The 25250-nt window shown below is 47.3% G+C and overlaps 2 protein-coding genes across 5 annotated transcripts in view; one reads left to right on the top strand and one right to left on the bottom strand.

Moving 5' to 3' along the window:
- DMTF1 (cyclin D binding myb like transcription factor 1) overlaps positions 1 to 11272 on the top strand; it is a 288329-nt gene extending 277057 nt beyond the window's left edge. For 3 of the 4 annotated variants that reach the window (XM_063926917.1, XM_063926918.1, XM_063926915.1), the window contains one exon: positions 10927 to 10998. Coding sequence is in view for 1 of the 4 variants with exons in the window: in XM_063926916.1 (XP_063782986.1) it covers positions 10927 to 11024 (98 nt within the window). In the remaining 3 variants the exon portion in view is untranslated. Of the gene's footprint in view, positions 1 to 10926 lie in introns of all 4 variants that reach the window. The other variant, XM_063926916.1, reaches the window with a different exon arrangement.
- A 1951-nt stretch (positions 11273 to 13223) lies between these two features.
- TMEM243 (transmembrane protein 243) overlaps positions 13224 to 25250 on the bottom strand; it is a 53213-nt gene continuing 41186 nt past the window's right edge. The window contains exon 5 of the mRNA XM_063926922.1: positions 13224 to 13806. Within this exon, the coding sequence (XP_063782992.1) occupies positions 13684 to 13806 (123 nt within the window). The 3' untranslated portion in view covers positions 13224 to 13683. The remainder of the gene's footprint in view (positions 13807 to 25250) is intronic.

The raw sequence follows: 25250 nt of genomic DNA, 5'->3' as shown, positions 1-25250 counted from the left end.
TCAGAATCGGTCTGACGAGCCATCCGGCTTCGGGACCACAAACAGGCTTGAATAAAACCCTTCTCCCCGTTGTGACAGGGGTACCTCGACAATGACTTGCTGCTGACACAGCTTTTGTATTGCCGCACACACTACCTCTCTTTCCGGAAGAGAAACTGGCAAGGCCGATTTGAAAAATCGGTGTGGAGGCACGTCTTGAAACTCCAGTTTGTATCCTTGGGTTACAATTTCCAGCACCCAAGGTGTCACTGACCTGGGTTGGGGATGTTGTGGACTCGGGGGTTCTTCCGATGGTCGGGAAGAGGAACCACAGCTGGGTCGGAGCAGAGATGGTTGGATATAGGTTTTCCTCATACAAGACTCTGATAGTTAGGATTGGTGAAAAAATGCTGAGGAACTTTATTATGGGAATGCTGAGGAACTTTATTATGGGAAGGGAGCAATACAGCGACACATGAAAGAAAGAGAACTTGTGGGCAATGTCAAAGGCTACTGGAGAATTTGTGAGCAATGTTTAAAGGCACTGATCAATGAAGAATTTGTGAGCGATGGTGAAAGATACTGAAGAATTTGTGAGCGATGTTTTGAAGACACTGATGAATGAAGAACTTGTGAGCGATGATGAAAGACACTGAAGAATTTGTGAGCGATGTTTAAAGACACTGATGAATGAAGAACTTGTGAGCGATGATGAAAGACACTGAAGAATTTGTGAGCGATGTTTAAAGACACTGATGAATGAAGAACTTGTGAGCGATGATGAAAGACACTGAAGAATTTGTGAGCGATGTTTAAAGACACTGATGAATGAAGAACTTGTGAGCGATGATGAAAGACACTGAAGAATTTGTGAGCGATGTTTTGAAGACACTGATGAATGAAGAACTTGTGAGCGATGGTGAATGACACTGAAGAATTTGTGAGCGATGTTTAAAGACACTGAACGCTGGAAACACTAAAGTTGGTTCAGCCCGCAGGCCATGCTGAATCCAGGGAGCGCTGGCAACTGTACTGCAGAGGAACACACTAGTTGCTCGGATCACTGGAGACTGTGCTGCAGGAAGGCACCCTGAATGCTAGAAGCACTGGAGTATAGCTGCTGGGGAACACACTGCGTACGGGAGCTCTGGCATCCACTTCAGAAAAGAGACAATACTCAGGCGTCGAGGCTCTGCCCGGCGTCTGGTTTTGAATCTCCCGCCTCTACTGGATTGGTGAAGCGGGTTAGTGACGTCGCCTGCTCCCCTTCCACGTGACGCCGGCTGTCATGGCGGCGCCCACGCTCCGGGAAACCGCCGGGAGCCGCGCCAGCCAGACGCCGGGACCCGAGGACCGCCGAAGGCGGGGACCGCCAAACGGACCAGCAGCCACGCAGGGGTAAGCGCGGCGGCCGCTGCCCCCGGCGTGTGACAGTACCTTCTCCTCCAGGAGTGGCCCCTGGACACTTCCCGGGCTTTGTTGGATGTCTGGAATGGAAGATCCGCACCAGTCGAGGAGCCGTAACTTCAGTAGCTTTGACCCAGCTCCTCTCCTCAGGGCCATAACCTTTCCATTCTACCAAGTACTGCAGATTCTTGTGAAGATAACGTGAGTCAAGAATAGCTTTGATTTCAAATTCCGTTCCGGCTTCAGTCTCTACAGAGGTTGGCCTAGGGGACTCTGAATGGAACCGATTTAAAATAAGGGGACGAAGGAGAGAAACATGGAAGGAATTTGGTACCCGAAAGTGGGAAGGCAAACCCAATTTGCAGACAACCGGGTTCAGAACTTGCAACACGGGATAAGGACCAATGAACCTCGGGGCAAACTTCATAGCGGGCACTCTTAAACTGAGATTGCGGGTAGAGAGCCATACTCTATCACCAACTTTGTATTGGGGAGCTGCCCGTCGCTTCCTATCCGCAAAGAATTTGTAGCGGCCGGAGATTTTCTTGAGGTTAACGTGAACCCTACTCCAGATTTGACTGAAGTGCGAAGAGTAGAGGCTGCCGCAGGAACATCTTCCGGAGGACAGACGGGTAATTCTGGAACTTGAGGATGGAATCCATAATTAATGAAGAATGGGGACTCACCAGTGGAAGAGTGGTACAAATGATTATGGGCAAACTCGGCCCAGGGCAACAGTTCCACCCAATCATCTTGCGAAGGAGAGAGATAAACGCAGAGAAAAGTCTCTAAATCTTGATTGACGCGTTCAGTTTGCCCATTGGTCTGAGGATGGTAGGCAGATGAAAACTTAAGTTTTGTTTGTAAGGCTGAACAGAGGGCCCTCCAGAATCTTGCAGTGAACTGCACCCCCCGATCAGAGACTATTTCCTGCGGAAATGTTCACGGATAAATAATAAAGGCAATTTGGGAGCTGACGGTAACTCGGTCAAAGGAACAAAATGTGCCATCTTAGAAAAGCGGTCAATAATCACCTAGACGGTATTGGGACCCTTGGAGAGGGGCAATTCGGTGACAAAGTCCATAGAATATGGGTCCAAGGCCTCTGGGTCCAATGCCTCTTAGGAATGGACAGTGGATGAAGCAACCCCGCAGGAGGCAGACGAAGAATTTTGTGCTGAGCACATTGAGGACATGAGTTGACATAATCTTGTATGTCCTTCTTCATAGTGTCCCACCAGTATGACCTTCGTAGAAACTCCCACATTTTTTGAACTCCAGGATGACCGGAAAACTTGGAGGTATGAGCCCACTGCAGCAACTTCGGTCGAAATTTAGCTGGTACAGACATTCACCCAGGAGGAGGACCCAAAGCGGTGGGAGCTGCCGAAATAGAAACTGGACTGAGAATCAAAGCCTTTCCAACGGAATTCTCCTCATCCGAAGCCGTTAAGGAACGAGATAGAGTATCAGCCTAGGTGTTAAAAGTCCCGGCCCGGTACTTAATGACGAACGAGAATCGAGTGAAGAAGAGCGCCCATCTAGCTTGACGGGGATTCAAGCACTGGGCTGTCTTGAGATACAGCAAGTTCTTGTGATCGGTGTAAATCGTAATTAGGTGTTTAGCACCTTCCAATAGATATCTCCATTCTTCCAGGGCAGATTTTATTGCCAAGAGTTCCTGGTCTCCGATGGTGTAGTTTCGTTCAGCAGGGGAGAACTTGCGAGAATGGAAACCACATGGATGTAACTTCCCGTCAGAGGAGTACTGTGAAAGCACGGCACAGATACCTACTGAGGAAGCATCGACCTCCAAGGAGAATGGTTTTGAAGAATTCGGTTGCTGGAGTACCGGAGCGGACATAAAGGCTGCTTTCAACCGGACGAACGCTGCTACAGCTTCAGAAGACCAGTGACTTGGGTCAGACCCCTTTTTGGTTAGGGCAGTAATAGGTGCCACAATGGTAGAGAATCCCTTTATGAATTTCCGGTAGTAATTCGCAAAACCCAGAAATCTTTGTACCGCTTTCAAGGAAAGAGGCTGAGTCCAGTCCCGAATAGCAGTAAGTTTTTCCAGATCCATGCGAAGCTCCGTACCTGAGATGATGTAACCAAGAAATGGAATTGAAGGAACCTCAAAGGTACATTTGGAGACTGTAGAGATGATTCCTTCGAAGAAGAAGAAGAAGTAGTACCTCCTTGACCTGAACTCTGTGCTCTGTGAGATTCTTAGAAAATATCAGAATGTCATCCAAGTATACCACTACCCTTAGGTATAACATATCTCGGAAGATTTCATTCACAAATCCTTGGAAGACGGCAGGGGCATTGCTGAGGCCAAACGGCATTACCAGATATTCGTAATGCCCGTCCCTGGTATTGAAGGCCGTCTTCCATTCGTCCCCCTGTCGAATACGTATCAAATTATAGGCCCCCCTTAAGTCGAGCTTGGTGAAGACATGGGCTCCGCGAACCCTATCAAATAGCTCCGTGATGAGCGGCAAAGGATATTTGTTGTTAATGGTGATATCATTTAAGCCGCGGTAGTCTATACATGGTCTCAACCCTCCGTCCTTCTTCACAAAAAAGAAGCCTGCTCCCGCCGGGGAGGTAGAGGGGCGAATGAATCCTTTCTGTAGATTAGACTTGATATAGTCCGACATGGCTTGGGTCTCGGGTAATGATAAGGGATAAGTGCGTCCCCGGGGTGGCATTTTCCCTGGGATGAGCTCAATGGGACAGTCCCAGGGTCTATGGGGTGGTAACTGATCGGCCGCCTGTTCCGAAAACACGTCTGTGAACTCCCGATAGGCCTCCGGAATGAGCTCCTCATCCGACTTGGAAGATACACGGAGCGGGTAGACAGGAGTGAGACAATTAGAATGACAAAATGAACTCCAGGATACTATTTGTGACGACTTCCAGTCGACGTGAGGGTTGTGTACTTTAAGCCAAGGAAGACCAAGAACCAGATCGTGAGGCATCTCCCGAATAACTAGGAACTCCAGATGTTCTTGATGCAGAGCTCCAACCTGCAGCTTGATTGGCACTGTGTGACTTGAAATAAGACCATTAGAAATTTGGGTACCATTGATAGCAGTCAACGTAATAGGTCGTTCGACGGACTGTAACTGTAAACCCAGTTTTTGGACACAAGAAAGAGAAACAAAATTCCCTGCAGCCCCAGAGTCCAGCAGAGCCTTAACAGGTTTGGCTATAGACCCAGAAAACAGAGACACGGAGAGTAAACAGTCCACTGTCGAAGAAGGTTTAGATGTAACCCCTAACTCGACTCCTCCGGAACAAGCTAGGACTGCCCGTTTCCCGGACGGGACTTACAAAACTTGAGAAAGTGAACTGCAGCTCAACAGTAGAGGCAGAGTCTACCCTCACGACGGCGCTGTCGTTCTTCCGGGGACAGCCGAGATCGATTAATTTGCATAGGTTCGTCTGGACTTGGGGTAACCGTTTGCTTAGACGGGAGAGACCGGAATCTGGATCGTTCTGACCAATTACGTTCGCCACCTCGTTCCTGCATACGAAGATCCACCTTTACACAGAGTGAGATCAACTGTTCTAAGGAATCTGGCAGATCCCTAGTGATCAGTTCGTCTTTTAGATGGTCGGAGAGCCCATTCCAGAAAGCGGCCCGGAGAGCATCATTATTCCAGTGCAGTTCTGAGGCTATGGTTTGGAAATGAATCACATACTGTCCCACTGAACGGGAGCCTTGTCGGACTCGGAGCAAGTCCGAAGAAGCAGCGGTCGTTCTGCCGGGCTCATCGAAGATCCTTCGGAATGACGTGATGAAATTGGTGTAACTGGAAACGAACGGGTCAGACCGCTCCCATAACGGAGACACCCAATCCAACGCTGAACCTTCAAGCAAGGAAATAATGTACGCCACCTTGGACCGATCTGTGGGGAAGTTGTGTGAGAGAAGTTCAAAATGTACCTCGCATTGGTTGAGAAAACCACGGCAATTCTTTGGATTCCCATTATAGCGAGAAGGAGTGGGAAGCTGAAGGCGTGACCTGGTTCCAGAGATTGAACATTACTAGGGACAACCACAGGAGCGGGTACTGGAGCTGGAGCCGGAACTACTGAAGCCAGAGAAGCATGAATTTGATCCAGCCGGCCGGATAACTCCTGGAGATACTGCATCACCTGGCTCTGTGCCGCCTCCTGACTTTGAACTCGGGAAACCAGGTCCTGGATGGCGCTTGCCTCTGGGTTCCGATTCCCCGGGTCCATGTGGCCTGAGTATACTGTCACTGACCTGGGTTGGGGATGTTTGGACTCGGGGGTTCTTCCGATGGTCGGGAAAAGGAACCACAGCTGGGTCAGAGCAGAGATGGTCGGATATAGGTTTTCCTCATACAAGACTCTGATAGTTAGAATTGGTGAAAAAATGCTGAGGAACTTTATTATGGGAAGGGAGCAATACAGCGACACATGAAAGAAAGAGAACTTGTGGGCAATGTCAAAGGCTACTGGAGAATTTGTGAGCAATGTTTAAAGGCACTGATCAATGAAGAACTTGTGAGCGATGGTGAAAGACACTGAAGAATTTGTGAGCGATGTTCAAAGACACTGATGATTGAAGAACTTGTGAGCGATGATGAAAGACACTGAAGAATTTGTGAGCGATGTTTTGAAGACACTGATGAATGAAGAACTTGTGAGCGATGATGAAAGACACTGAAGAATTTGTGTGCGATGTTTAAAGACACTGATGAATGAAGAACTTGTGAGCGATGGTGAATGACACTGAAGAATTTGTGAGCGATGTTTAAAGACACTGAACGCTGGAAACACTAAAGTTGGTTCAGCCCGCAGGCCATGCTGAATCCAGGGAGCGCTGGCAACTGTACTGCAGAGGAACACACTAATTGCTCGGATCACTTGAGACTGTGCTGCAGGAAGGCACCCTGGATGCTAGAAGCACTGGAACACACTGCGTACGGGAGCTCTGGCATCCACTTCAGAAAAGAGATGATACTCAGGCGCCGAGGCTCTGCCCGGTGTCTGGTTTTGAATCTCCCGCCTCTACTGGATTGGTGAAGCGGGTTAGTGACGTCACCTGCTCCCCGCCCACGTGACGCCGGCTGTCATGGCCGTGCCCACGCTCCGGGAAACCGGCAGGAGCCGCGCCAGCACCCGAGGACCGCCGAAGGCGGGGACCGCCAAACGGACCAGCAGCCACGCAGGGGTAAGCGCGGCGGCCGCTGCCCCTGGCGTGTGACACAAGGATCCAGGCCTGAGAGAACCCAGAGCTGACTGAAGACGCGCCCCCACCGGTGCGGACTCCCGCAGGGGAGCCCCAGCGTCATGCGGTGGACTTGGCAGAAGCCGGGGAGGACTTCTGCTCCTGGGAGCCTGCCACAGCCGGCGATCTTTTTCCTTTTCCCTTACCTCTTGCCGCAAGGAAGGATGACCCACGTCCTTTCCGGAATTTCTGCGACCGAAAGGACTGCATCTGGTATTGAGGCGTTTTCTTTTGCTGTGGAGGAACAAAAGGCAGAAAAGAGGACTTACCCGCAGTAGCTGTAGAAACCAGGTCCGCGAGGCCTTCACCAAACAAAACTCCACCCTTATAGGGCAGAACCTCCATAGCCTTCTTAGAATCCGCATCACCATTCCATTGATGAGTCCACAATGCCCTCCTAGCCGAGATTGCCATGGCATTGGCCCTTGATCCCAAGAGGCCAATATCTCTCGCAGTCTCCTTTAGATAGACTGCAGCATCTCTGATATGACCTAGTGTCAAAAGCATGCCATCCCTATCCAGGGTGTCCATTTCAGATGACAAGGTATCTGCCCACTTTTCAATCGCGATACTCACCCAACCGATGCCACGGCCGGCCTGAGCAGCGTCCCCGTCGTGACATAAATAGATTTCAAGGTAGCTTCCTGCCTACGATCAGCAGGATCCTTAAGGGCCGCCATTTCAGGGGACGGTAGCGCCACCTTCTTAGACAATCGCGCTAGAGCTTTGTCTACCGTGGGTGTTGACTCCCCCCTAACCCTGTCTTGAGAAGGAAACGGATATGCCATAGCAATTCTCCTGGGAATCTGCCACCTCTTGTCTGGAGTTTTCCAGGCCCTTTCAAAAAGAGCGTTCAGTTCATGAGAGCGAGGAAACGTTACCTCCGGTTTCTTCCCCTTAAACATACAGATCCTTGTCTCAGGGACAGCAGGGTCTTCCGTGATATGTAACACGTCTTTTATCGCCACAATCATGTATTGAATACTCTTAGCCACCCTAGGATGCAACTTTTCATCATTATAGTCGACACTGGAGTCAGAATCCGTGTCGGTATCAGTGTCTGCTATCTGGGTAAATGAACGTTTTTGGGACCCCGAGGGGGACTGAGTGTGTGGCACCACCTCTCCCATGGATTGTCTCCATGCTTGGTTCTGAGACTCCGATTTGTCCAACCTCTTATGCAACAATGCCACACTTTTATTTAAAACATTCCACATCTCAACCCAATCAGCAGTCGGCGGTGCCGACGGAGTCACTCCCTCATTGTTCAGCCCCCACGCGAGCCTCCTCCTGGGAAGAGCATTCAGCTTCTGACATGCCGACACACGCGTACCGACACCCCCAAACACACTGGGCTAAAGGGGACAGACCCACAGTAAGGCCTTTCAGAGAGACAGAGAGGGAGTTTGCCAGCTCACACCCAGCGCCCCACTGGTCTGAAGAATGAAACAATGCCCCAGACCTATAAGCGCTGTTTTATAATAATAATAATAATAACCAACACCAAATTGTCGTCCCCCCCCCCTTGTTTTTAACACCGTTACTTGTGACAGCAGTGAAGGGCCAGGAGCAGCGTCTCTGTAGTAACCTGTGGAGAGAAAATGGCGCTGGTCAGAGCTGGAGGACGAAGCCCCGCCCCCTACATGGCGCGCTTATGTCCCGCATTTTTTTTATACTGGCGGGGGGTCTCCTAACAGTGCCTCCGCACTGTATATACATGCCAGTCCTTATTTTTGAGGTTTTTATTGCTGTCCAGGGCGCCCCCCCTGCATCCATGTAGTGCCTGTGTGTGCGGGAGCAATGGCGCGCAGCGCGACCGCTGCGCGGTATCTCAGGAAGACTGGAGTCTTCTTTGCTTCGGTTACTCACCTGTCTTCTTTCTTCAGGCTCTGTGAGGGGGGCGGCGGCGCGGCTCCGGGAACGAGCAGCTTGTGACCCAAGTGATCAGTCCCTCTGGAGCTAATGGTGTCTAGTAGCCTAAGAAGCAGAGCCTTTCAACTCACAGAAGTAGGTCTGCTTCTCTCCCCTCAGTCCCACGATGCAGGGAGCCTGTTGCCAGCAGCGCTCCCTGAAAATAAAAAACCTAACAAAAGTCTTTTTAGAGAAACTCAGTAGAGCTCCCCTGGTGTGTGACTCTGGGCACAGAATCTAACTGAGGTCTGGAGGAGGGGCATAGAGGGAGGAGCCAGTTCACACCCATTTAAAGTCTTAAAGTGCCCATGTCTCCTGCGGATTCCGTCTATACCCCATGGTCCTTTTGGAGTCCCCAGCATCCTCTAGGACGAAGGAGAAAATAGTCTTGGCCATTTTTATTCATATGATTTGACATGTTGAGATATGTGTTGTTATTATTATCATTTTGCTTAAACCTATATTTGTGGTATGATGCATTTAATACATAGTATTGGGAAACACATTAAAATGCTAAAAATAGCACGTGCAATATTCTAGTTTTGGCCTTTATCACCACATTAAGGTTTTGAAGGCTGACACTGATTAAACAAAAACAATGCAGTCTTTGGGCCTACTAAGGCATAACCTAAGAAAGACAGAGTTAGGCAAGTTTATTACCTGGGTTACAGCCAGAAACAGTCCCTACTGGTAAATCTGTAAAATGTATATGGGGGGTAATTCCAAGTTGATCGCAGCAGGAAATTTTTTTAGCAGTTGGGCAAAACCATGTGCACTGCAGGGGGGGCAGATATAACATTTGCAGAGAGAGTTAGATTTGGGTGAGGTGTGTTCAATCTGCAATCTAATTTGCAGTGTAAAAATAAAGCAGCCAGTATTTACCCTACACAGAAATAAAATAACCCACCCAAATCTAACTCTTTCTGCACATGTTATATCTGCCTCCCCTGCAGTGCACATGGTTTTGCCCAATTGCTATCAAAAATCCTGCTGCGATCAACTTGGAATTACCCCCATGGTTTCAGTTCTGTCGGCAAACAGAGGTCAGGCTCAAGAAAGTAATTCTTAGCTCCTGGTGGAGGACAAAAGAGAGGACTCTGCTTAAAAGTTTGAATGCTAAGTACAGTATTCTGTCCTCTCATTGGAAGATTTTATCAATTGGGATCAGTGATTCAGTTCCATTTCAGATTCCTGTGTGTGTTTAGTATGAATCAAGGACACAGTCAATCTTTTTAGAGTTCCTCCCTGATGGGTTTTAGAGGTCCCGGAAAGGCTCAGTCGTATGTCTGGCCAATCACATATTACTAGCCACAGAAGTAATTCGATCAGCCACAGGAAGGCGCTTCTATTCAATCTTGTTTTTAAAAAAACAAAACCTCATCATAGCGGGCGAGTCAATGTATAAGGAGCTGTACACAGCAACTCCGTGAGCATACTCATGTTATGGGGCAGGTTGTGATGTTCCCAGAGTTTGGTGTGTAACAGGATGATGGATAAAATTGGAGTTACATTTTTTTTTCTGAATCCATTGAGGAACACTATTCTATCCAGTTACAACCTAGCTCCCTCGTTTAAAGCTTACCAAAGTTCATTTTTTTTTAGTCTGTTACACTTTTACTTTTATTTTATAAGGACTGGTTATGTCTTGACTTTACAAAATACCAACAAGATGGAGATACCTTCATTCTGCTGGACACTCAAGAGAAGCTTAAGACCTTTGCAATACTTAAAGGTGGTAATTCCGAGTTGATCGCACGTAGCAACTTTTTGCTGTTCGTGCGATCAACTTGATGCCGCCTATGGGGGAGTGTATTTTAGCATAGCAGGGCTGCGATCACTTGTGCAGCCATGCTATGCTAAAAAAAGTTTCATGCAAAACTAGACCAGGGTATTTACTTACCCTGTACTAGTTACTTACCCTGTGCGACGGATCCAGCGACGAAGGTCCCGGAATTGACATCAGACACTCGCCCTCCAAACGCCTGGATCCGCCTGCGTTTGCCTCACCACGCCTGGAAAACGGTGAGTATCTGCCCCGGAACGCCTCCTGTCTGTCCGTCTCCTTGCGATTGCCGCTGCGATCACTTTTCCCGCAGACTGCGTCTCTGCCCGGCGACGACGCGCATGCGCAATGCGTCCACCGCAAATGCGCATTTCCTACCTATTCGCAGCACAGCGAAGAACCGCTCCATGCGAACGGGTCGGACTGACCCCCAAAGTGCCAGCATCTACACAGGATCGGCAGGGTTTAATGTTTTCCAAAGGACTCCAAAAAATATTTAACACAAGTAATCCTGATATTATTTTATAGCTTAATTTAATTGCGATACAGACACTGATTAACTTATTTTTTTTTCTAGATCCCATTTTACAGCACCACAGGGATAGATCCCACCATATTGACTCATCGATAGAAGGACCAGACTCTGACGACTTAAAAGATGCTGAAGATTTATAAAATTGTAACTAAATATGCATTCCTAGCCTTCTGTTTAACCTTGCTGCACTCATTCCACTCTTCATTCCAGTTGTTACAGTTTGTTAAAGGTCAGCAAAATCAGTTTGTTTTTTACTTAAACCAATGCAAAATATGCACTACTAGCCAATGTTACAGACTTGTATTTCTTGCTCTGTTTGCCAGCACTGCTGCAGGGTCAATTGTCCTCACACAAGACAATAAATTAGTATTGTCCCTCCCTCCTTGAACATCAGAGTTCAGTGCTCAGTAATTAGCATAACAAGCAGCTTTTTGTGCGCACATCATTCATTTTACACAAGGAATTCAGGCTTTGTTATAGCCTTCCATTCCAATACGCTACCTAACTTAAATGGAAGATCAGTCTTGTTGTCAGACTCAAAGACACTATTGTTAAAAGGAATTATACTTTAATATTAGCAATATAAAAATATATCATTAGTTCTGGCACTAATGAGACATTGTTTACAGTGACTGATCATTGTAATAAAAAACCAAGTCAAAAATACAATGCAGTGAAAATACACTATGAGGGCACCCCATTTATTTTATATAATTTTAAAACAAAAATTGGACACTTTTCAACCAAAGGAGAAAGTCTAGTATTTACTAACCAGTGGGTCGTCAAAGCTGCCAGTCATCGTCAATGGAAATAAAGGTTTAGAAAATCAGATTTAGGGGTCTATTCAATTAAAGTTGGAACTGCCGTCTATTCGGAAAGACAGCAGTTTCCGACATTTTTAGGTCGAATCATGATTCGACCTATTCAGTTGGGTTGCAGTTTTTCCAACGTGTCGGAATACACATGGATTATCCGCGGATCTACGTGTTTTGTCGGATTTGTGGCCAAATCAGACAGGTTTTAGTCCCATTTTCGACAATGTCAATCAGACTTTAAAAAAAGTTGGATTGACCTTGTCGAAAACGGGCAAAACCAGTCGGATTTGCACGCAAATTGAATACTGCATTGTCAGATCTTCTCCGTCGGAGAGGATCCGACATGCATTGAATAGACCCCTTAGCATTCATTCCTATTGACGTTTTAAATTCTTTGGGTAAAACAAACTTTGACAAACCGCTGGGTAGTAAGCATACCCCTAAGAGTAATATACTACAATGACTGGATACTAAGATCCTTTTGTTTCTAATAATAAACAGTTATCAGAAGCCCTTTCGCAGACTGTGACTGTGCATTTTAAATGCAGCTACACACAAAAAGGCCAATATTTTGTAAATGGTGCTATGTATATATTTATGGAATTGAGCATTATATGTAGACCTACATTTTTTAGCTTTCACAGAAGATGGGTGACCGTTTTTCATTGCAAATTGGTTTTTTTAACAACCATCCCTCACATCATAATTTATTTTATAATGAATATCTGGGAGTTTTAAATAGCCACACTGGTGAACAGATGAAGGAAATGGATAAAATGGCAATCCTCCCAAACCTGTAAGGTAGCCGTGAAATACAAAATGCAGTTTTATAGTACTGGACGTACAGAAAAATTATTACAGTAGCATCTAGCGCAATGAATGTTAGCTGTGTACAGGAAAGGTATCATTTGTTGGGGAGGAGTTATTTCACACTCAAAACTCCTGTTAAAAAAAAAAATATATACATCAGTGTGGACAAAGCCTAATGCTGGGCATGCACCCTGAGATTACTCACTGTCAGAAAATTATCTGACATTGCCATACACAGTCAGAGAATTCTACTGTGTCTACAATGAAAAGTATATCCTCTTTCAGATCTGAGCAGCAATTATCACATCTGTCAGTCATGCTGAAAGATTTCTTATGACTGACAGAGCGACAGTTGCTGATATTTCTTAAGGCGGTCATACATTGTGTATTTCCGCATTAAGAAATAACTTTTATTAAAATGATACATGTTAGCATAAGTCAAATGTCAAGAGACCTTGTATGAACCCCAGGCATATTTAAAGGTGTTATCCTGTGCCTTCTAGACCCACTCCCCTCAGTACCATTATCATCCAGGCCAAGGCGAAAATGCACTTAAGCAATGTTTCACTGCTAACGTGTTTTACTCCACGACTAGAATTCTGCATTTCACTGCTCGAGCGTTCTGCAATTTCAGGTTTCCTGACCTTAGGGGAATGCATATCCTATATGACTTCATTGCCCACAGAAATAAACCTTAAAAAAAAAAAAAAAGCAGGCATGTAAATTTATTTATTTAAACCCACAGAATCAAAATGTTACAGCCTAATAGTACAATTTTGGTCATGTGAAATATAGTACTTACTGGCATCTGTTGCATAGTAAAAAAGAAATCTGTATTATATTTAAAGAAAATAAAGAATATTTAACAAATTGTGCACTCTTTGTTTGTTCTGAGTTTGTCAGTTATGCTGAAAAAAAAACACCCCCAAAAAACCCAAATCCCACAAATCAACATTCAGTGAAAGAAAGAAGTACCAGTGAGTGGCTCTCACCAGATCTTTAAGTGCAACAATGGTTTAAAAGAAAACAGTCTCTTATGGCAGTAGCTCTCCCCTTACTAAAATGAACAACAAAATAAAACTTCTGTGTTTGCTCCGCAATATATTTCCATCTTCCTGTTGCATTACAGTACAACATGCTTCTCAGTGCAGTTTATGGTGCTTTTCTCCATGCTTCATTTCCCCACATCATGAAAGTATAAGTTGGCACATATACATAACATGACAATAGAAAATAAGATATAGTAGATCAGATTCCTGAACTTGGGTTCCAGGTCCCCTTGCCGGTACCAAAAAATCTGTAAGAAAGTAATATTTCAACACAAGTTACAGCTCCTTATCACAGTTTGCCAAACTCCACCATCACACACCATGTTTTAAGGCTATCCATGCTTGAGCACAGGTCAATTTGATTTAATGATCTGGACTGATGCATGGATCGCCTTAAAACCTGGACTCTGCCTTAATTAAAACAGAAGAATACTGCAAATGTGGCAAGTAAAACATGATCAGTAACTCAGACTCTCAATGTGATCTATGAGTCAATGAAAAAAAAATTGTCTTGATGAATCTTAGATTAAGATGGGAATATGTGAATGTCATTAGTGTTAGGAGCCGCCGCTGTGGCTCCCTCCCCCTGCGTGTCTTGGCTGTTGCTAAGTGACCGGGACCCTGCATGACGCTGGCCGCGGGTGGTCTTCAGGATGCCGAATGTCGGGATCCCGGCGCACAGTATACCGGCGCCGGAATCCCGACACCCCGCATACCGACAAATATTCTCCCTCATGGGGGGGTCCACGACCCCCCTGGAGGGAGAATAAATAGCGTAGCGCGCGACCGTGCCCGCAAGGGGCTCATTTGCGCTTGCCACGCTGTCGGTATGCCGGCGGTCGGGCTCCCAGCGCCGGTATGCTGGTCACCGGGAGCCTGGCCGTCGGCATACCATACTACACCCCTGGCCGCAATGGCCCCAATGGGATCTATGCAACCGGGACACTTGGCGGCCACACTGGTCGCATGTTGGTCCCATCTGTTATTAAGCAGCCGGGATGCTTTTGTGCTATGTGCAGCTGCTCAGCTGCATTGCATTTAAATTTTAGGGAATTTGCCTCTGTTGAGTCTTGTGATTGGTGCCTGATCTTGGTAAATAGCAGGGTGAGCTTACCCTCCCTGCTGGTTATAGCTTCATCCCAGAGAGAAAGACTGTAGTTATATAGCAACTTGTGCATCTCAGTACAGTATTTATGATATAAATTCGATTTTGTACATTGTATAATACTAGCACATGTTCTATACAAACATAGCAAAAATACAGTATGTAGCAGCATATGCTGGAGCTTTTGTGGACCTGTGTGAACAAGTACATTACATGTTCTACTAGGTCTTCCAGATAATATATTAAGGTGTCACCTGTGTCATCCCTGTCTGTCTACCCCTCCCCTTAGAATGTAAGCTCTCACGAGTAGGGCCCTCTTCCCTCATGTGCTTATCCTTTTCTTACTTTAATAATCCTCAACTGCCCAAATCACGCAGTTTTTTGGCCACCTGGAACTTATCTCTGTCATTTACTGGTGTAGTTATGCTTAGTTACCCTGTACTTGTCCTAAATTGTCTTCAAATGTAAGTCACTGTTTTCCTGTTTTGATTATGTGCATATGTACTCTGTAATTGGGCGCTGCGGAACCCTTGTGGCGCCATATAAATAAAGGAAAATAATAATAATAATAATAATAAGATTTTAAACCTACCGGTAAATCTTTTTCTCGTAGTCCGTAGAGGATGCTGGGACTCCATAAGGACCATGGGGATAGACTGGCTCCGCAGGAGACATGGGCACTTAAAGAAAGACTTTGGATCTGGGTGTGCACTGGCTCCTCCCTCTATGCCCCTCCTCCAGACCTCAGTTAGAGAAACTGTGCCCAGAGGAGACGGACAGTACGAGGAAAGGATTTTTGTTAATCTAAGGGCAAGATTCATACCAGCCACACCAATCACACTGTATAACCTGTGATATACTATCTAGTTAACAGTATGAAACAACATCATATCATTGGTCCAAAACCGACAAAACTATAACATAACCCTTATGAAAGCAATAACTATATACAAGTCTTGCAGAAGTAGTCCGCACTTGGGACGAGCGCCCAGCATCCTCTACGGGACTACGAGAAAAAGATTTACCGGTAGGTTTAAAATCTTATTTTCTCTAACGTCCTAGAGGATGCTGGGACTCCGTAAGGACCATGGGGATTATACCAAAGCTCCCAAACGGGCGGGAGAGTGCGGATGACTCTGGAGCACCGATTGAGCAAACAGGAGGTCCTCCTCAGCCAGGGTATCAAACTAATAGAACTTTGCAAAGGTGTTTGACCCCGACCAAGTAGCAGCTCGGCACAGCTGTAGTGCCGAGACCCCTCGGGCAGCCGCCCAAGACGAGCCCACCTTCCAAGTGGAATGGGCCTTAACCGATTTTGGTAACGGCAATCCCGCCGTAGAATGCGCTTGCTGAATCGTATTACAGATCCAGCGAGCAATAGTCTGCTTTGAAGCAGGGCCGCCAACCTTGTTGGCTGCATACAGGACAAACCGTGCTTCTGTTTTTCTGATCCTAGCCGTTCTGGCCACGTAAATCTTCAAAGCCCTGACCACATCAAGGGACTCTGAATCCTCCAAGACACGTGTAGCCACAGGCACGACAATAGGTTGGTTCATATGAAAGGATGAGACCACCTTAGGTAGGAATTGAGGACGGGTCCGCAATTCCGCTCTATCCATATGGAAAACCAGATAGGGGCTTTTATGTGATAAAGCCGCTAATTCCGAAATTCGCCTAGCCGAAGCCAAGGCTAAGAACATGACCACCTTCCAAGTGAGATATTTCAACTCCACTGTTTTAAGTGGTTCAAACCAATGTGACTTAAGAAAACTTAACACCACGTTAAGGTCCCAAGGCGCCACCGGAGGTACAAAAGGAGGCTGAATATGCAGTACTCCCTTCACAAAAGTCTGTACTTCAGGCAGAGAGGCCAATTCCTTTTGAAAGAAAATGGATAAGGCCGAAATCTGAACTTTAATGGAGCCTAATGTTAGGCCCAAATTCACTCCAGTTTGTAGGAAGTGAAGAAAATGGCCTAGATGGAATTCTTCCGTAGGAACATTCCTGGCCTCACACCAAGAAACATATTTTCTCCATATAAGGTGATAATGTTTAGATGTCACATCCTTCCTAGCCTTTATTAGCGTAGGAATTACCTCATCCGGAATACCTTTTTCCGCTAGGATCCGGCGTTTAACCGCCATGCCGTCAAACGCAGCCGCGGTAAGTCTTGGAACAGACAGGGACCCTGTTGCAACAGGTCCTGTCTTAGAGGAAGAGGCCACGGATCTTCTGTGAGCATTTCCTGCAGATCCGGATACCAGGTCCTTCGTGGCCAATCTGGAACAATGAGTATTGTTCTCACTCCTCTTTTTCTTATTATTCTCAACACCTTGGGTATGAGAGGAAGAGGAGGAAATACATAGACCAACTGGAACACCCACGGTGTCACTAGGGCGTCCACAGCTACCGCCTGAGGGTCTCTTGACCTGGCGCAATACCTTTGTAGCTTTTTGTTGAGACGGGACGCCATCATGTCTATTTGGGGCAGTCCCCACCGACTTGCAATCTGTGCGAAGACTTCCTGATGAAGTCCCCACTCTTCCGGATGCAGGTCGTGTCTGCTGAGGAAGTCTGCTTCCCAGTTGTCCACTCCCGGAATGAACACCGCTGACAGTGCGCTTACATGATTCTCTGCCCAGCGAAGAATTCTGGTGGCTTCCGCCATCGCCACTCTACTCCTTGTGCCGCCTTGGCGGTTTACATGAGCTACTGCGGTGACGTAGTCTGACTGGATCAGAACTGGTCGGTCGCGAAGTAAGGTCTCCGCTCGACGTAGGGCGTTGTATATGCCCTTTAGTTTCAGGATGTTGATGTGAAGACAAGTCTCTTGACTTGACCAAAGGCCTTGGAAATATCTTCCCTGTGTGACTGCTCCCCAACCTCGGAGGCTCGCGTCAGTGTTCACCAGGATCCAATCCTGAATGCCGAACCTGCGGCCCTCTAGAAGGTGAGCACTCTGCAGCCACCACAGGAGAGATACCCTGGCCCTGGGGGACAGGGTGATCCGCTGATACATGTGCAGATGTGATCCGGACCATTTGTCCAATAGGTCCCATTGGAAAGTCCTTGCATGGAACCTGCCGAAGGGAATGGCTTCGTATGTCGCCACCATTTTTCCCAGGACTTGAGTGCAATGATGTACTGACACTTGTTTTGGCTTCAACAGGTTCTTGACTAGAGTCATGAGTTCCTGCGCTTTTTCTATCGGAAGAAAAACCCTTTTCTGGTCTGTGTCCAGAATCAAGCCCAAGAAGGGCAGACGAGTCGTAGGGATCAACTGCGACTTTGGAATATTGAGAATCCAGCCGTGTCGCTGTAACACCTTCAGTGAAAGGGATACGCTGTTCTGCAACTTCTCCCGTGATCTCGCTTTTATGAGGTGATCGTCCAAGTACGGGATAATTGTGACACCCTGCTTGCGCAGGAGCACCATAATTTCCGCCATTACCTTGGTGAAAATTCTCGGGCCGTGGAAAGCCCAAACGGCAACGTCTGAAATTGGTAATGACAATCCTGTACCGCAAATCTCAGGTACGCCTGATGAGGAGGATATATGGGAACATGCAGGTATGCATCCTTTATGTCCAGAGATACCATAAAATCCCCCCCTTCCAAGCTGGCGATGACCGCTCTGAGCGATTCCATCTTGAACTTGAACCGTTTTAAGTAAAGGTTCGGGGATTTTAAATTCAAAATGGGTCTGACCGAACCGTCCGGTTTCGGGACCACAAACAGAGTTGAGTAGTACCCCTTCCCTCTCTGAAGCAGGGGAACCTCGGCCACCACTTGTTGACACAATTTGTGAATCGCATGTAACACTATCTCCCTTTCCAGGGGAGAAGTTGGTAGCGCCGATTTGAAAACCGGCGAGGAGGCACCTCTTCGAATTCCAGCTTGTATCCCTAGGAAACAATTTCTATTGCCCAGGGATCCACCTGTGAGTGAACCCAGATGTGGCTGAAAAGTCGAAGACGTGCCCCCACTGGAGCGGACTCCCTCAGGGGAGCCCAAGCGTCATGCGGTGGATTTTGCAGAGGCCGGGGAGGACTTCTGTTCCTGGGAACTAGCTGTGTTGTGCAGCTTTTTTCCTCTGCCCTTACCCCTGGCAAGAAAGGACGATCCACGTACTCTTTTGCTTTTATTTGAATGAAAGGACTGCATTTGATAATGAGGCGCTTTCTTAGATTGTGAGGGAATATAAGGCAAAAAATTTGATTTACCTGCCGTAGCTGCGGAGAAGAGGTCCGAGGGGTCCTCTCCAAACAATTCCTCACCCTTGTAAGGCAAAAACTCTATATGCCTCCTTGAGTCGGCATCACCCGTCCACTGTCTGGTCCATAAGACTCGCCTAGCAGAAATAGACATAGCGTTTATTCTGGAACCCAGTAAACTAATGTCTCTTTGAGCATCCCTCATATATAAGACAGCATCTTTTATATGCCCTAGGGTCATTAAAATGGTATCCTTATCAAGGGTCTCAATATCCGCTGATAAGGAATCTGTCCATGCTGCTACATCACTACAAACCCAGGCCGACACAATTGCCGGTCTGAGTAACGTACCAGAATGTGTGTAAATGGACTTCAAGGTAACCTCCCGCTTGCGGTCAGCAGGATCCTTGAGGGTAGCCGTATCTTGGGATGGGAGCGCTATCTTTTTTGATAAGCGTGTCAAAGCTTTGTCTACCATAGGGGAGGATTCCCACCGTATTCTGTCCTGTGACGAGAAAGGATACGCTATTAGAATTCTTTTTTTGGAATCTGCAGTTTTTTGTCTGGAGTTTCCCACGCTTTTTCCCATAATTCGTTCAGCTCATGTGAAGAAAGAAAGGTGACCTCAGGTTTCTTTCCCTTATACATGTGTACCCTCGTGTCAGGGACAGGGGGTTCCTCTGTGATATGCAAACATCTTTAATTGCGATAATCATATCGAATACATTTAGCCACCCTTGGCTGCAATTTTGCATCATCGTAGTCGACACTGGAGTCTGAATCCGTGTCGGTATCTGTGTCAACTATTTGGGATAGTGGGCGCTTCTGAGACCCCGAAGGTCCCGGCGACATTGGAACAGACATGGGTTGACTCCCTGACTGTACCCTAGCTTCAGCTTTGTCTAATCTTTTGTGCAATAAATTAAAATTAGCACTTAAAACATTCCACATATCCATCCAGTCAGGTGTCGGCGCTGCCGACGGAGACCTAACATTCATACACTCCCCCTCCTCCTTAGGTGAGCCTTCAACCTCAGACATGCCGACACACGTGTACCGACACACCACACACACAGGGAAGCTCTTTTCTGAAGACAGGTTCCCCACCAGGCCCTTTGGAGAGACAGAGAGAGTATGCCAGCACACACCCCAGCGCTATATGACCCAGGAAAAAACACAGAATGTTTACCCAGTAGTGCTTTTGTAGCATGTATATGCGCCAATTATGTGCCCCCCCCCCCCCCCTCTACTTTAAAACCCTCTTTCACCGTGTGTCAAGCAGGGGAGAGTCCGGGGAGCTTCCTCTCAGCGGTGCTGTGGAGAAAAATGGCGCTGGTGAGTGCTGAGGGAGAAGCCCCGCCCCCTCGGCGGCGGGCTTCTGTACCGCTCAAATTTCTTAACATGGTGAGGGCTCTTTTTATACATGTACAGTGCCCAGCTGTACATGTATATATGTGTATTTGCCACAGGAGGTTTTTATTGCTGCCCAGGGCGCCCCCCCCCCCTGCACCCTTACAGTGACCGATGTGTGCGAGGTGAATGGGAGCAATGGCGCACAGCTTCACTGCTGTGCGTTACATCTATGAAGATCAAGGAGTTTTCTGCCGCCTCTGAAGTCTTTTCCTCACATACTCACCCGGCTTCTATCTTCCGGCTCTGGGAGGAGGACGGCGGTGCGGCTCAGGGACGGAGGGTGAGACCTGCGTACCGATCCCTCTGGAGCTAATGGTGTCCAGTAGCCTAAGAAACAGAGCCCTGAAACTCAGAGAAGTGGGTCTGTTTCTCTCTCCTCAGTCCCTCGATGCAGGGAGCCTGTTGCCAGCAGGCTCCCTGAAAATTAAAAAACCTAACTAAAATACTTTCTTTTACAGGAAACTCAGGAGAGCTCCCTGAAAGCACCCAGTCTCCACTGGGCACAGTATCAAACTGAGGTCTGGAGGAGGGGCATAGAGGGAGGAGCCAGTGCACACCCAGATCCAAAGTCTTTCTTAAAGTGCCCATGTCTCCTGCGAAGCCACTCTATCCCCATGGTCCTTACGGAGTCCCAGCATCCTCTAGGACGTTAGAGAAAGGTGGGAATTCAGTTAGCCACGGTAAAGAACCACGGCCAATTGATCCCCAGGGGGTAATTCAATTACCCCCAATAGCCGGCACTATCAGGAATATAGTTTCACCTCCTGGAGGAAGGAGAGACCAAATCCCCGATAACTGCAGTTTTTTCACGGACGCAATCGCGATAAACAGATGGATCCGGGCTAAGTTACCAGATCCCTTAGTTTTCGCACAAAAATTACTATGATAAAAATGGGATAATTGCATTGTCCTGAAAAAATAAATAAATAGGATTTTAATACCTACCGGTAAATCCTTTTCTCCTAGTCCGTAGAGGATGCTGGGGACACTTCAAGAACCATGGGGTATAGACGGGATCCGCAGGAGACATGGGCACTTTAAGACTTTGAATGGGTGTGAACTGGCTACTCCCTCTATGCCCCTCCTCCAGACTCCAGTTATAGGAACTGTGCCTAGGGAGACGGACATTTCGAAGAAAAGGATTTATTGTTAAACTAACTGAGATACATACCAGCTCACACCACAAAACACGCCGTACAACATGGCATTCAACAGAAATCCAGTCAACGGCATGAACAATGTCAGCAACAGGCTGACCAGAACAGAAACACAACTCGTGTGTAACATAACCAATAACTAATAAGTAATTGCTGCAGATAGTCTGCACTGGGACGGGCGCCCAGCATCCTCTACGGACTAGGAGAAAAGGATTTACCGGTAGGTATTAAAATCCTATTTTCTCATATGTCCTAGAGGATGCTGGGGACACTTCAAGAACCATGGGGTTATACCAAAGCTCCAGAATGGGCGGGAGAGTGCGGATGACTCTGCAGCAACGATTGACCAAACCTGAGATCCTCCTCAGCCAGGGTGTCAAATTTGTAAAATTTCGCAAACGTGTTTGCACCTGAAAAGTAGCTGATCGGCAAAGTTGTAACGCCGAGACCCCCCCGGGCAGCCGCCCAGGATGAGCCCACCTTTCTGGTAGAGTGAGCCTTCACTGATTTTGGCAACGGCAAACCAACCGTAGAATGAGCATTCTGTATTGTAGTACAGATCCAACGCGCAATAGTCTGCTTAGAAGCAGGATTCCCAATCTTGTTGAGCATACAGGACAAACAAAGCGTCCGCTTTCCTAAGTTGCGCCGTCCTGGCGACATAAATCTTCAAAGCCCTAACCACATCGAGGGATTTTGACTCAGCGAAAGCGGCAGTGGCCACAGGCACCACAATAGGTTGGTTCATGTGGAACGATGAAACCACCTTTGGAAGAAACTGTTGACGAGTCCTCAACTCTGCTCTATCTTCATGGAAGATTAAGTATGGGTTCTTGTGAGACAAGGCCACTAACTCAGACACCCGCCTTGCGGATGCCAAGGCCAACAGCATGACCACTTTCGAAGTGAGAAATTTCAACTCTATCTTTTGTAAAGGTTCAAACCAATGTGATTGAAGGAACTGCAACACGTTAAGATCCCACGGTGCCACTGGGGGCACAAATGGAGGTTGGATGTGCAGCATGCCTTTCACGAAAGTCTGAACTTCCAGAAGGGAAGCCAATTCTTTTTGAAAGAAAATTGATAAGGCCGAAATTTGTACTTTAATTGAGCCCAACTTTAGGCCCGCATCCACACCTGCTTGCAGAAAATGGAGAAACCGGCCTAGCTGAAATTCTTCCATAGGAACCCTCTTGGATTCACACCAAGACACACATTTTCTCCAAATACGGTGATAATGTTTCGCAGTTACTTCTTTTCTAGCCCGAAGAAGTGTGGGAATGACTTCACTAGGAATACCCTCTTGGGCTAGGATCCGGCGTTCAGCCGTCAAACGTAGCCGCGGTAAGTCTTGATACACGCACGGCCCCTGCTGTAACAGATCCTCTCGTAGAGAAAGAGGCCAAGGATTTCCTACGATTAATTCCTGAAGATCTGGGTACCAAGCCCTTCTTGGCCAGTCCGGAACAATGAGGATCGCCTTAACTTTTGTCCTTCTTATGCTCTTCAGTACCTTTGGAATGAGCGGAAGCGGAGGGAACACGTACACCGACTGAAACACCCACGGTGTCACTAGGGCGACCACTGCTATTGCTTGAGGATCTCTCGACCTGGAACAATATCTCTGAAGTTTCTTGTTGAGGCGAGACGCCATCATGTCTATTTGAGGAATCCCCCAAATACTTGTCACTTCTGCGAAGACCTCTTGATTAAGACCCCACTCTCCTGGATGGAGATCGTGTCTGCTGAGGAAGTCTGCTTCCCAGTTGTCTACTCCTGGAATGAATATCGTTGACAGAGCGCTTGTATGTCTTTCCACCCAGCGGAGAATTTTTGTGGCCTCTGCCATTGCTGCTCTGCTCTTTGTTCCGCCCTGGCGGTTTATGTGCGCTACCGCTATTATATTGTTCGACTGTATCAGGACAGGTAGGTTGCGAAAAAGACTTTCCGCTTGAAGAAGGCCGTTGTAAATGGCCCTTAACTCCAACACGTTTATGTGTAGAGAAACTTCGTGGCTTGACCATTTTCCCTGGAAAGTTTCCCCTTGTGTGACCGCTCCCCAGCCTCGGAGACTCGCATCCGTGGTCATTAGGATCCAATCCTGGATCCCGAACCTGCGTCCCTCTAGGAGGTGAGAGCTGTACATCCACCACAGGAGCGAGATTCTGGTCTTGGAGGACAGGATTATTTTCCGGTGCATGTGCAGATGGGATCTGGACCACTTGTCCAACAGATCCCACTGAAACACTCTGGCATGGAACCTGCCAAATGGAATGGCCTCGTAGGCCGCAACCATCTTCCCCAGCAACCGAGTGCATTGATGGATTGACACTCGCTGGTTTCAGAATTTGTTTGACCAGACTCTGAATTTCCAGAGCCTTCTCTTCTGGAAGGAAAACTCTCTGTAATTCCGTGTCCAGAATCATTCCCAAAAACGACAGTCGTTTTGTCGGACTCAACTGTGACTTTGGCAAGTTTAGGAGCCAACCATGTTCCTGTAGAACTGACAAGGAAGTCGTAATGCTCTACAGCAAGCGGCCCCTGGATCTCACCTTTATCAGGAGATCGTCCAAGTACGGGATAATTGTGACTCCTTGTTTGCGCAGGAGAACCATCATTTCCGCCATTACTTTGGTGAAAACCCGCGGAGCTGTGGACAGACCAAACGGCAATGTCTGAAATTTGTAAACCTCAGGTAAGCCTGATGCGGAGGATATATGGGGATGTGTAAGTAGGCATCCTTTATGTCTACCGACACCATAAAATCCCCTTCTTTCAGACTGGAGATCACTGCTCGGAGAGACTCCATCTTGAATCTGAACTTTTTTTTAGATAGAAATTGAGGGATTTTAGGTTCAGAATTGGTCTGACCGAGCTGTCCGGCTTCGGGACCACGAACAGGCTCGAATAAAAGCCCTCTCCCTGTTCGGACGGTGGCACCCTGATAATCACTTGATTTTTACACGGCTTCTGTATTGCATCGCATACCACCTCCCTGTCCTCCGGAGAAGCTGGTAAGGCCGATTTAAAAAATCGTCGAGGGGGAACGTCTTGAAACTCTAGTTTGTACCCTTGGGACACTATTTCTCACACCCAAGGTTCCAGGCCCGAACGAACCCAGAACTGACTGAAGGAGTTGGAGATGTACCCCCACCGGTGCGGACTCCCGCAGAGGAGCCCCAGCGTCATGCGGTGGATTTGGCAGAAGCCGGGGAGGACTTCTGCTCCTGGGACCCTGCCATGGCAGGAGATTTTTTACCTTTACCTCTTCCCCTATTAGCAAGGAAGGAATAACCTCGGCCCTTTTTGTATTTATTTGGCCGAAAGGACTGCATCTGAAACGGGTGAGTTTTCTTTTGTTGTGGAGGAACATAAGGTAAAAATTACGACTTACCCACATTAGCCGTAGATACCAAATCAGCGAGACAGTCACCAAACAAAACGCTACCTTTATATGGGAGAGACTCCATAGACTTCTTTGAGTCAGCATCCGCATTCCATTGATGAATCCACAATGCCCTCCTAGCTGAAGTAGCCATAGCATTGGCTTTTGATCCCAAAATGCCAATATCTTTCGCCGCTTCCTTCAGGTAAGCTGCGGCATCCCTGATATAACCCAGCGTTAAAAGGATACTATCCCTATCTAGGGTATCTATATCAGATGACAAGTTATCTGCCCACTTTTCAATAGCACTACTCACCCATGCAGATGCAATGGTTGGTCTGAGCAGAGTACCTGTGGTGACATAAATGGATTTTAACGTATTTTCCTGTCTACGATCTGCAGGCTCCTTAAGGGCTGC

Source organism: Pseudophryne corroboree, chromosome 6 (genome assembly GCF_028390025.1).
Source record: "Pseudophryne corroboree isolate aPseCor3 chromosome 6, aPseCor3.hap2, whole genome shotgun sequence".
Lineage (NCBI taxonomy): Eukaryota > Metazoa > Chordata > Amphibia > Anura > Myobatrachidae > Pseudophryne > Pseudophryne corroboree.
Note: the sequence above shows the minus strand (reverse complement) of the source record. Positions and strands in the feature narration are given on the sequence as shown.